The sequence below is a fragment of the Schistosoma mansoni genome, assembly GCF_000237925.1.
Source record: "Schistosoma mansoni, WGS project CABG00000000 data, chromosome 1 unplaced supercontig 0010, strain Puerto Rico, whole genome shotgun sequence".
In the NCBI taxonomy this organism is placed as follows: Eukaryota; Metazoa; Platyhelminthes; class Trematoda; order Strigeidida; family Schistosomatidae; genus Schistosoma; species Schistosoma mansoni.
Genome location: NW_017385987.1, coordinates 3,590,265 through 3,604,071, shown reverse-complemented (window position 1 = coordinate 3,604,071; position 13,807 = coordinate 3,590,265). Strand labels below are relative to the sequence as shown.

At 37.6% G+C, this 13,807-nt stretch overlaps 1 protein-coding gene across 1 annotated transcript; it reads left to right on the top strand.

Annotated features, from left to right (window-relative positions):
- Positions 1-281: 281 nt before the first annotated feature.
- Positions 282-13,681, top strand: Smp_127350 (hypothetical protein; the record flags this gene model as incomplete). The annotated part of the gene is made up of 2 exons (XM_018792037.1): positions 282-345; positions 13,623-13,681. 2 exons carry the CDS (start codon positions 282-284, stop codon positions 13,679-13,681), a joined length of 123 nt encoding a protein of 40 aa, XP_018644938.1.
- Positions 13,682-13,807: the final 126 nt, after the last annotated feature.

Here is a 13,807-nt window from a genome sequence, read left to right as displayed (position 1 = left end):
AAAATTGGTTTGTTTTGTAATTGTTATGATTATTATTAGGGCGATATTTGGGTCGATTATTTGTAATTTGTGAATAAACTTTGTTGCCTGAATAGGAGTTTTGTTCTTTTGTTATTTTTGGATTCATAAATTACAATTAGATAGACATACCCTGCTTTAATGACGGAAGAGAGCAAAAGCTTGGACGTAAGAGTATGCTTTAGGTTATTGTCTCTATGGTCAATTGTAAAGAGCAGCAGTAACCTGTAATTAAAATGGAGAGTTGAAAGCATGTTACTGAAATGGATGGACTAAGTACTTCATGGACTAAAAGTTCAGTTAGTGATACTTGTCAAAGATCAAATGGTATGTGAAATCCCTGTATAACGTAGGGTTAACGTTTCCATACTGACTGAGTGTTCTTCGGATATTTTCGTATTCAGAAAGAATAATGATCATCACGAACTAGTGTGTGAGTTTCATTTATTGTTTTTAGCACGGATTGGGTTTACGGGTCGAGATGAATTTACATTGCATGTTTACGTGATATTCAGCGTTTTACATTTTGATCTTACTTATTGTAGATTAATGCTGGAAAAGGAGGGGCTGATTATTGAAAATGATATATTTGCTGTAAATTGCAGTATTTCGAGAATTCCTAGTTAATACAATAATTCTGATGCTTCACTTAAAGATTTGATAGCTACATGTGCCAAGTGAGGTGGAGGTATGTAAATTCAGCCTACAAAACTTCAAGTACAGGGTGATACAATCTTTCTTAAAGAATGAATAATTCATTAAGGTCTTGGAGAAGCTGTACGATTTGTATGTAAAACGTATAATTGAACCGATCCAATCATCTGAATAAGGTAATTCTAAGGTTGTTGCAGATTTTTCTATGCCAATCATTGGTATATACCTCATACAACACGACAATCAACTTATAGGTACGCGCAAACCGTGGCTAGTAGATAGAAACACTAAGTTATCCTTTGGCGTAACTTCTTTTTCCGGTTGCAGATTATCTCCACTCACAAGTGAGCATACAGTAGACCCAATCTATCAACAATTACTCGATAAGTACTCTGGGATATACCAACCGCAACCGATATTGCCGTGTGTAATAAGCAGTGTTACAATTCACATCACGACTACAGGACCATCTGTATTCTCGAAAGCACGCCGAATGGCTCCCGAAAAGCTGAGGTTGGCTAAAAGCGAATTTGACTACATGATAGAGTTAGGAATCATTCGACCGTCAAATAGCTCAAGGGCATACCCTTTGCACATGGTCCCTAAGAAGAACAGCAACGATTGGCGTCCAACAGGTGATTATCGGCGTTCGAACGCAAAAACCGATCGTCTCGGCTGCTCTTCAACCATCACTACAGACTACGGACACCAGTTCAAATCTGAACTATTCCGTTGTCTGACCACGCTGCTAGGAAACACTCTCTCGAACGACCGCCTACCACCCACATGCAAACGGATTGGTAGAACACTTTCACCGACAACTAAATTTTTCACTCTCACCTGCAAACGTCTCACAGTCGATCGACGCTCTTGCACTTGTCTTATTAGGTATTTACAATGCAGTGAAAGCTGACATTGGATACACTGCATCACAACTCGTTTATGGAACGACACTCCTACTCCCAGGAGAATTCGTGGATCCTTCATCTCCTTCAATGAACATGGAATTAAATTCCTACACGAGCAGGCTTACAAACACAATGTGTTCAGTTAAACCTGCTTACACTCGACAGCAATCAAATGATGTTTTCGTTCAACCTGACTTACGACATAGTACACATGTCTTTGAACGTCGAGACTCACATCGACGACCACTCGAATCAGCATACGAAGGACCCCTCAAAGTTCTTCATTTTGAACCTAAGTACTATATAGACGATAACAACAGTGCTAACGATAGCATCAGCATCGATCGAATCAATGTAGCGTATTTAGAAAGAAATCTTATCCAAGTCGATTTTCCTTCGGTACAATCAAACGCCACGGCTCCTACACTTATCATACCTCATCCGACAGCTAACACGCACATTGATACTTTGGCAGTATCTGAGGACAAACTTAAGACAACGCGTTCTAGAAGAATAAGATTTCCAGAACATTTAAACGACTATTGCACGTAAGACACCAGATAACATTTTGCCTTATCTCGATTTTTCTTTGTATATATAATAAAAAAACTTAATCTGCTCATACTTATATATTTATTTCAAAAAACAAAAACAAGCGTTTTTTCCTATCAGGTGTATATTTTATTTTCACTAAAAATAACTGAAAAAAATTAAAAAATTGCTTTTACGATATTGCAGGTGAATGATTTTATTTACCTTTATCTCCCGCTTTGTGTCTTTACGCGCGTATGAGTGTATTTCGACATGCACTTACATATTATTTTTTTCTTTCTCCGGATAGTTGGAAAAGACGACGAAAAAACGATGGAGTTTACGGAGAACCGAAAGTTTCATTGTACTTTGTTTCCTTATTATTATATTGTATTTCATCGTCCCTTATAGTAAGGAAAGACTATCAGACGCTGCTAAACATAATGTAGGGTCGGTGAAATGTCACTGAATATTCGAACAGATCATTGATCCCTGTCAAAGTCAAGGATAGTCAACGCGCACCAGTCAATTATATGCCATGGACTGGCACACGCGGCAGTGGTTGTTCTTTCACTTCTGTACTTCCGTGGTTGTACCTTAACTAATATATTCTTGTAATAACGTCCTTTGTGTTGTACAGTCTCCATAGCGTCCATGATCCTTTGATGCGTCGATGGTTCAAACCACGTAAGGGCCGGTCGCGAGGTGTGACTTCAGCGTTAGTTGGCCCCCAATCATTTCGACATAGAACATCAACGTTGATGCTAGAGATTTACGGTGAGTTTGAACCAAAAATTTCCTGCAATGTTAGATCTTGTTTAGACTGTTTCGCCAGGTAATGCTACGTGTTTGGCTCAAATTAAATTTGGACGTATACCAATTCAGTCTACAACGCTTCGTTAATCTACGAATTTAATCAACATATTTCAATTACTTTGGAGCAAGAGTAACCCAGGCTAGTTTCATAATTGCGTTAGTTAATTTCGTATAATATTGATGATGTTTAATAACATTTCGAGGCTACTTTCACTTCGAGTAGTCATATATTCTGTCACTGCCGTCACGTTTTAGTCGAAACTATGTACATTTATGACTCGTAAGTCAACATGCTGTAGAAAAACGTATTACGTGTACACGAGCAATCTTAGTCCATGTCCTTACTAGACAATTCATCGTATTTAATATGTCACTTAACGCTAGATAATAAGCCATTTTACGAAACGATCACGTTATCTAAACCTAAACTTTAGTTACATTGGTGGTTACCATTTAAATTAATGTTTACTATGCGCTTTGTATTTGCTGTTATCTCACACAGTAAATCATGGCTCGATTTTCTTATTGCACGAAAGTCACTTTAATTCTGTCTTCGGCTCATTCACATGCAATACGGGTTTGGAAAATATCTAAACGACCTCTGAAATTCTCCACGAACCCCACGATAGTCTTCGTACATGTTTGCTATTACACATCCAATTGCTATATTAACGAGGCCCAAACGAACGTTCAGTACAAATGTCAGTATACGAAAGGATGTTACTTCGATGTGACGTTACAACACATCAGAACTATTGTAGTTATTCAACTTCGACGTCGTATTTTTTTATCCTATGAAGTTTTGTTTCCGCGTGGCTGTTACCTAATAGATGATTTCGGTACATCAATTGGCTGTTCAACTACTCGACGATCTAAAGCCTGTCCAGTTCAATTGGTGGTTTGACGACGCTCATTCGCACGAATCATCAGTTTACGCAGTCGAGCGAATCTCCTGCAAACTGACAACGATATTGTCGTCTCGACCCCAACACTGACAGCATTTTTCACCGATATAATTGACATGAGTCCAGAGTGACACTCTTGGTTTCTTATGTTCTTTTCGACATTTTTCGGTTCACTCATCAAACAAACATGCAGCACTCACCGTTTATCACCTTTTAGAGACTTCATCGTGCCACCTTTCGCTCTCGCTCTGTATTCTTCGACCCATATTGATTTTCACAGCAGTTATCAGTTTTTCCAAACTGACTGCAAGTTGATCAGAAGCTTCGCACAAGGAAACCATGACTTATCTTCACGGTTATACTTCTGTACTTACAGTTAGTCTGTTAAATATAGATATAACTAGAAATCGACGCTTACGAACAGTTGTCAACGACACTTACTGACTTTCAACTTTGTACCGAGGGCAGTACAAACATCGGCATCGATTGATAATACACTTATCGTACTATCACTGTGACATCACTACTCTTGCGAAAAACTTACCTTTTCTCACCTGAGGAACTCAACCACTTGTCAGAGCTATCTTTTTCAACGCGACTTGATAAGACCCCAAAATGTTTCTTTTTCTATTATTTCTATGGTTGGTCGCTTAACATTCAACCAACGTCCTTGTTACGTGTTATTACTCGTTGTTTCCCGATCAGTTTCTGCAGCCTCCTTTCCATTTCTTTTACAGCTCGGCAATACCCGGAGGATTCATATTAATCGTCTGGCAACCTCCGGTGCGCGACTACTCCCAACATGTTTGGTATCGATTCAAACGGTCGTTGAATCTGGTGGGGGAGTATTGTAGGGTCGGTGAAATGTCACTGAATATTCGAACAGATCATTGATCCCTGTCAAAGTCAAGGATAGTCAACGCGCACCAGTCAATTATATGCCATGGACTGGCACACGCGGCAGTGGTTGTTCTTTCACTTCTGTACTTCCGTGGTTGTACCTTAACTAATATATTCTTGTAATAACGTCCTTTGTGTTGTACAGTCTCCATAGCGTCCATGATCCTTTGATGCGTCGATGGTTCAAACCACGTAAGGGCCGGTCGCGAGGTGTGACTTCAGCGTTAGTTGGCCCCCAATCATTTCGACATAGAACATCAACGTTGATGTTTTACAATAACAAGCTATTAGAACAGTGTTTACCAAAGTGTGATGTTTAAATAAATCAATGACTTCTTCGTATTGATGACTGTTGTAATTTTGAATTCCAAATACAATACATTCGTTCGCGCTTATCTAATACTTCTTGATTACATTGCGTTATTCCTGGGATTACTAGTTTATACTATAATTCAAATACTTCTGATTATCATATTGGCGTCGCGATGGAGTCTGCGATACAACAGTTGGACATTCATTCAACTTCTAAAGCTTTTGAGGATTATCTTGAAAGGTTTGAGATATGGAGCATGACCAAGAAAGAGATGAAGGGTGACAAAATTGTGGCACATTTTCTTACATTCATCGGTCAAGAAGCCTACAGTTTATTAAAAACCTTGGCATATCCAGATAAGCCGATTTCACTCCCATATACAACTCTCAAGGAATTACTATTAAATCATGTGAAGTGCACCAGTTTTGAGTGTCGTGAGAGAGCAAAATTTCATAAGATGATTCGTCAGGATAACCAGAAGGTTAAAGACTTCATCCTTGAATTGCAAAGACAAGCTGCCAAATGCAATTTTGGTGATCAACTTCATGTACAGTTGAGAGATCGGTTAATTGCAGGAATTAACATACCAGGTCTGGAAAAGGAGCTGTTAAGAATGCCGAACTGTTCTTTTCAAGATGCTAGAACTGCATGTATTAACTACGAGGTAGTGAATGAACTTGATATTCAATCGATGAAAATTTCTAATACTTTGCTTAGTCGTCATGATGAATTACAATCTCAGGGTCGATCAAATTTGCGTTCGTTTAATCGTGATTGCTATTCCCGTGGAAATATGAAAGGTGGTTTAACAAGGAACTGCAAAGCAAACAACAAAGGTGAGAATAAGTTTGGTAAATGCTTATCTTGTGGCAAATTTCATTTGCGTAATTCATGTGCATTTCGTAATGCTAAATGTTTTAAATGTGGCAAGATAGGACACATCCAGTCAGTGTGCAAAACTACTGTTCATTTTGCTTCAAGTATTACTAAGTCTGGTAACTTAGATCCCAATAATTCGGCTGTTCTTGATGATCATTTATCTTTATCCACCACTTCAAAAGGGAATGTTCATATTCAAAAGCGATTATATACATCCCTTGGTTCATTTCATGACTTTATTGTGGACACAGGTAGTATAGAGTCCATTATTTCATTCAAGAACTTGAAATCTTTAGATCCTAATGTTGTGGTAAAACCCACTGAGGTCTCAATACTGGGGATTACTGGACACAGACAACCTATACGAGGATGTTGTAAATTGCTAATAAGAGATGATAATTCTTCATACATACCTTGTGAATTTTTAGTTAGTGAAACAGGACTGTCTATACTGGGTTTAAAAAATCTGAAAAGGCTTAAAGTGGAATTGTCTCTACTAGTTTCTACAGAGAATTCTGATGCTTTACTCAAGGATTTGATAGCTGTGTGTGCTAAGTGTAGTGGAGGTATGAAAATTCAGCCCATAAAACTTCAAGTACAGGGTGATCCGGTCTTTCTTAAAAGACGAATAATTCCTTATGGTCTTCGAGAAGCAGTACATAAGTCACTGAATGATTTGTGTGCGAAAGGTATAATTGAACCAGTTCAGTCCTCAGCATGGGGTACTCCTATTGTTACGCCATTGAAGTCGGATGGCAAGACCCCTAGAATATGCGGTGATTACAGATTGACACTGAACTCCCGTTTGTTGAAGCAAACATGCACGACGATGGAGGCTGAAGATATTCTAAATCAACTTCATGGTTCTAAAGTGTTCTCGAAAGTTGACTTGAAAGATGCTTATCTTCAAATCCCTTTAGATCAATCTTCATCTATCTTGACAACAATTAACACTCCTTTTGGTCTGTTCAAATACAACTTCCTTCCATTTGGTCTTAGTTGTTCTCCAGCCATATTTCAAGAGGTCATGAATAAGATAGTCAGCGATATTGAAGGTGTTGAAATTTATCAAGATGATCTCATTGTTCATGGTGCTGATAAAGTAGTCCATGACCAGAGACTTATTGCTTTATTGCGTCGTTTAATTGAGAAGAATATTACAGTGAATCCAAATAAATGTTCATTTAGTGTATCTAGTTTTGAATGCCTTGGATACCTAGTTGATGGCAATGGTTTTAGACCAGATATGAAACGACTAGCTCCACTGACAAATGCACCGTCTCCAAAAAACATCACAGAATTACGTTCACTAGTGGGTGCTCTTCAGTACTATTCTCGTTTTATTCCTAATTTTTCTTGTCGTGCCAATTGTTTATTTAATATTTTGACATCCAATTCATTCAAATGGGGTGAAGAACAAGAGTCATGCCTACGAAGTCTGCTAAAGTTTCTTCAAAGTGATGCTGTTCTTCGAACTTACTCACCCAGTGTACATTCTGTTCTTATTACTGATGCGTCACCTGTAGGTATTGGTGCAGTTTTGGAACAGGAAGGTAGGCCAGTTATATGTGTTTCACGCAAACTTTCTGTTGCTGAACAAGGTTATTCACAAACGCAGCGAGAAGCGTTAGCTGTGTTTTGGGCTGTTAAAAGACTTCATAAATATTTATTTGGAAAGAAGTTTACCATTGTTACTGATCATGAAGCTTTAAAGTTCATTTATCATCCTGACAAATCCTTAGCACGTTCCTCAGCTGCTATGGTTCAACGATGGAGTATTGCTTTGAGTGCTTATGACTATACGATTCAGCACAGGAGTGCAAAACAAATTCAACACGTTGACTACATTTCTCGACAACCATTACAAGATAGACCTGTTAATACTTCAGACTGTTTGTTAGTGCAACCTTTACCGGTGAGACGTCCAGATCTCATTAGAGAAACTCGTAGATACTTTGGATGTATACTCAGTGCTATACGGAAGGGTTGGAATGCTAATCTGAAACGTAGATTTCCTGTCTATTATTCAAAGCGGGACGAGTTATCTACTACTCCTGACGGTATTTTGTGTTTAAATGATCGTGTTGTTATTCCTCCTTCATTACGCAAACCTGTCCTTGATGATCTTCATAGTGGACATCTTGGTGTTGAGAAAATGAAGTCCTTAGCAAGACTCACATGTTGGTGGCCAGAGATAAATGCAGATATATGTCGTACAGCAAACAATTGTGAGAAATGTCATAAGCTAAAAAGTCTGCCTTCGAAGTGGACTCCATGGCCAGTATTGTCTGAGGCCTGGCAGAGAATTCATGCAGACTACTGTGGTCCATTTCTTGGCAAATACTATGCACTTGTAATTATTGATTCTTTTTCTAAGTGGCCTGAAGTTTTTTTCACAACTTCACCGAATTCTGACTTCACAATTCAAGCATTAAGGAAGGTGTTTAGTCGAGAAGGAGTTCCCATGGTGTTGGTGACTGATAATGGCTCTCATTTTGCTGCAGATGCAGTCACTAATTGGTTAAATGGTATAGGGTGCAGACATCTGTTTACGGCTCCCAGGCACCCTTGTTCCAATGGTCAGGCAGAAAATTTCGTAAGAACATTGAAAATTGCTATTGATTCTATTGCTGCTTCGACATTCAATGAACTGGAGAGGGGAGTAGATACATTTCTACTTCAATATAGAAATGCTAAGCATTCTGTGACGAAAGAGACTCCATCAAAGCTATTAAAAGGAAGAATTCTCCGTTCGAATATGAGGTGTTTGGAGTCTGCAGAAGTTACGTATTATCGTGGTAATGATCTTCGACCAGCCACGGGGATCGTGGTGAAGAATGTTGGAAAATCTATGGTGCGAATTCTGGATATCAATGACTTGACCATACATAACCGACACGTTGATCAAATACAATACCAGAATCCAGGTGAGTCTGTTCCAATTTCGGTTGTTAATTCTAATACTAATGAGTGCATTATAGATAATACAGAGTCTACATCCAATACACCGTCGGACAGATGTAAGATGAACTTAAGAAGAGGACGAACAATCGATTACAGACACTTACACTCCAATTCGAGCTGTGGCGGATGTGATGTTTAAATAAATCAATGACTTCTTCGTATTGATGACTGTTGTAATTTTGAATTCCAAATACAATACATTCGTTCGGGCTTATCTAATACTTCTTGATTACATTGCGTTATTCCTGGGATTACTAGTTTATACTATAATTCAAATACTTCTAATTATCATACAAAGACAAACTTGTTGATTTTGAACTTCTGGCTGGCCACGTCTTAAGGTCATCACTATCCTATTAGGGGGCTGGAAGTGATCTGTAGTGGTAAATAAATCCTCAAAATCAATAGCTCTGTATGTCTTCGACATTGGATGCTGACCACATTAGTTTTAATGGACTCACCTAGCTGAAGGTGCTCGGTCATGCATCCGCACCAGATAACGAGTTGGAGCGCCTTTCTCAACGTCTCTTACGACCACTAGCCAGTTTAGATCAATCACTTCGTGATATATTGATAACCTATTAAATATATCTTCGAACCTCCTCACTTCAGACTTTTGATTTCACTGGGTGGGCGCGATTCAATTACTGGTAATGTGTTGTCAAACTACAATACCTGTGGTATCTTCAATACTTTGAATGTGTACTCAGTGATATACCGGAAGGTTGTATAGCTAATCTGAAACGTAGATTTCCTGTCTAATTTTCAAAGAGGGATGGGTTATCCACTACTTGTGATGGCGTTCTGTGTCTAAATGATAGTGTTGTTATTCCTCCTTCATTACGTAAATCTGTCCTTGAGGGTCTTCATAGTGGACATTGAGGTGTTGAGAAAATGAAGTCGTTGACGAGGCTCATATGTTGGTGGCCAAAGGTGAATGCAGATATATATCGTACAGCAAAAAATTGTAAAAAATGTCGTAAGTTGGAAAGTCGACCTTCGTCGTGGACTTCATGACCAGTACCGTCTGAAACGTTGCAGAGAATTCATGCAGACTATTGTGGTCCATTTCTTGGCAAATACTACGCACTTGTAGTTATTGATTCTTTTTCTAAATGGTTTGACGTTTTTTCAACAACTTCCTCGAATTCTGACTACACAATCCAAGCACTAAGGAAAGTGTATAGTGGAGAAGGGGTTTTCATGTTGTTAGTGACTGATAATGACTCTGATTTGTTGCGGATGCAGTTTTACCTGGTTAAATGGTATAGGGTTCAGAAATCTGTTTATTGCTCCTAGGCATAGTTGTTCTAACGGTCGGGCAGCGAATTTTGTCAGAGGAATCTCATGTCGTAGGGTTGATGGGCTGGGGGAAACGACTGACATAAAACCTGACTTGATGTCATGTGGTGGATATTCAATAAAGCTGCATGAAGTTCTTCACTCTGTTTGGACACTGCATCACGCTCACTCTGAAACTAATTTAACAGTTTTAACCCATAAATTCTCTTACTTCAAATGTATTTAAGTTGTTGGACCCCATTTACCTTCCTCCCCTTAGGAGGAAAATTTATCTAACTAGGTATCATGTAACCGAGTTAGAAGATAATAATAGGTGACCTGATAAAGTTGTAAAACAGACTCAGTAAGACACATTAGCCGTGAAAAAAATACTATTTTACCGAAACAAAAAAAACCCGTGATATCACCCCTGACAAAGCACGAGCAACCATGTAAACTCAAACGGATGCAGTATAATGGCCAGTCTGAACTCTTAAGCAAATATAATCAAGACTACTTCATCAAAAGGTTTATCAATGAAACTGTGAAACCTCTTAGAGGTCCATTTTTACCATCTTTCATTCGGATTAGAGATTACTATATTTACTAACTCAATATGATATTTCATTCACTATATTTGCCCAACACTGTCTCACAGCTTTACCATTGCTTTTATTCATGATTGATGCAATTTTTCCTTCATGTCTTATATTATATCTTATGATCTTCATTTAATTGTCATTCCCATATAATTGTTTTCTCATCTCTTCAATTAATCAATTAAATAATACGTTCATCTTCTTCATCTCCTTTTATTATTCAATCTTTTTCTAATTTTAAAATATTGCTTATCATAATTATTCAGTAGACTGTTCTTGCCACAAAGATAGTGAGTGTCAACTGTTTTAACGTTTGCATTTTCATCAGTTGCTATACATAGAATTTGGCGGCATATACGGACACGGACAATCGGTTTAAAATTATTGGTGGACTGGTTGGGCTTATACCTCGAATTAGGTAGTTGAAATTAGTTAAAAACTTATCGAGTCAAGAATTTATCCTCATCTCATCCAAGGATTTACCCTAACTATCATTCCAGCCGACTGAATAAGATGCTCACTCCACAATACTACAACGTGCCTGCACACGTGATGTAAGCAATTACATACTTGTATAGGTGCAAAAAGTTATATATTTGCATTTCTTCACTTGGTTTAACCTTACGTTTGTTCATGATATCTTATTGAACATCGCAAATTCAAGGATTAAATAATTGGGCTATCAAAACCCAAGTGATTTCCAACAATATTCATTTTATGCTCTGATTGAAGCTTTGATTTTAGACGATATGCTTTAATAAGATTAAGGACCCCAAATATTTTCTGGGAAGAGAAAAACTACAGCCTCTGAGTTATACCTAGTCAAATCGCAGGTGTCTTAGGGAGGTTTAACTTATTCACTTTTACGTATCGTAGTTCTGTTCAGTGTATGTACTTGACAGTTAATCAAAAACGTTTTGCATTGATTTCTTGTTGTCCGACTTGTGTACACACATGTACAAAAATAAAGGAGTTGTGCTGTAAAACCAAGCAACCGGTAGACCTACGTTTTAGAAGTTTGAAGAATAATGGTTATTGTTGCCTTCAAGTTGTATGTTAATATGTTTTTAAGATTTAATGTTTTCATATCGTCGGGGATATTTTTTCGTGTAATTTCGGCAGGTCGAAAGTCCTGGGCTGCTGAGATTGCATATTGTATATGACTTGCCAATGAATAAAGTTGATCCAAATCCTCGTTATCATGACCTTGTAGACCATCAACGTTGACGATCTATGTCGAATGATTGGGGGGCCTATTCGAAGTCACACCTCGCGATCAGCGCCTTACGTGGATTGCCCCATCGACGTATTAAGGGACCATGGATGCTCTGAAGACTGTACAACACAAAGGACGTTAATACAGGAATTTATTAGTTAAAATAGATACAAGCGAATGTAGAACCACTGCTGCATGTGCCAGTCCATGGCGTATGATTAACTGATGATTGTTGATTGTCTTTGACCTTGACGAGGATCGATGATCTGTTCGATATTTAGTAACCCAACTGCCGGATGATTTGGCTAGGGTTCAATAAGATTTCATTGGTCCTACAACCTATATACGTCATCACACTTGTTGTTATCTTCCAATGGTGATGTAAGTAACCTACAAACATCATCAAATGAAAAACATGGTTGCATGACTTTTGCCGGTAACCCTGTAAAAAAGAACTGTTTTCTTATTTCCTATTCGTTAACTACGACTCCCTTTCTGTCCTTACCAAGGTGTCTATGAAAAGTTTAATCTCTATTTGGCCTCACAATAAGTTGTAAGTATGAGATTTTTGGGAGGATATTACAAAAGTCTGTGAACACAGTCTGTAGGTATTAGATTGTCAGTAGTGGAAGGCCAGTTCATCTATAAATAGATTCATGAAACAAATGTAAATAACGACAGGTCTATAGTGGTTCTGTTGTGGAATGTCATCTATTTTCTTATATGCACGGGTATTGCTACAAAATATTTCCAGTTATTCTGACAAATGTCCCGGCCAAACTGGTTAGTTAGCGAACTTCATTACCCAGTCTTATAGACTAAATGGATAATAAAATTTTTATAGCCCCGTAGTAGGTTCAGTTATATTAGTACTGCGTTACGAAATTTTCACCAAAACCTTTGAAAAAGGTTTGGTGTTTACTAACATTCAAATTGAGGCAATAAAAGACTACAAATTTCATTTATTGAGAACCTAAAATGGACGACCTTGAGACCGCTATCATTGTTAACTAGTGTTATAGTGTAACCGTTTTCCTCACAAATTTTGTTTAACTCAATTATTTTTCACAAAATGCTTGAGTATCACAGTGACAAAGTATGTTTTTCTCACTAGCTAGATATAAGTTGCTCTAAATAGTGTTATTTTGAGCTGTGTTTCGGTATGATTTTATGTCATTAATGTTTCATCGTTACATTTGAGAAGTTCCGCATAACTGTTTTCATTATTTTGTGCAATTCCACATAGTGGTTCTTAAAACAAAATATCGAATTACTTTTCCTTAAATGTTAGAAACTTTTCATTTCTTGGCACTTAACTGGATATTTAGTGTAGCAATTATAAATATGTGTATAAGTTTCTGACAAGTACGGATCTCTAGAGAATGCTGCTTTTGAAAGAGTTATTTTCTTTTTTGCATTCTGTTAATCTCATTCTCACTTTTACCTTTTTTCTTTCGATTTGATTAATTTTTGTTTCTAAAGTAAATCTGAGAATGAAGTAATTTTTTTCTCATTACAGATATCGGAACACTCACAGATGGTCACGTGAATTGTTATGTATTCTGCCTCGTGGTTTTTTTGAAGCAGGAGTTTTCTATGTTAGAGTTGGTCAACTATTATTTTAGATTGGTAAAGCAGTAAATATTCATACAATGTTACGAAATCCGACTTATATCGATCGAGTTGAGAGACGGTAATTGTTTAAAATACGAATCGTTTCGGATTCGCACTTACATAGCCATCATATCATCGTTGAAGTCATTTTACTCATTATTATGCCAGTTTAATTATGGTTTTATTTGACTAATTCTTCGATAAATATT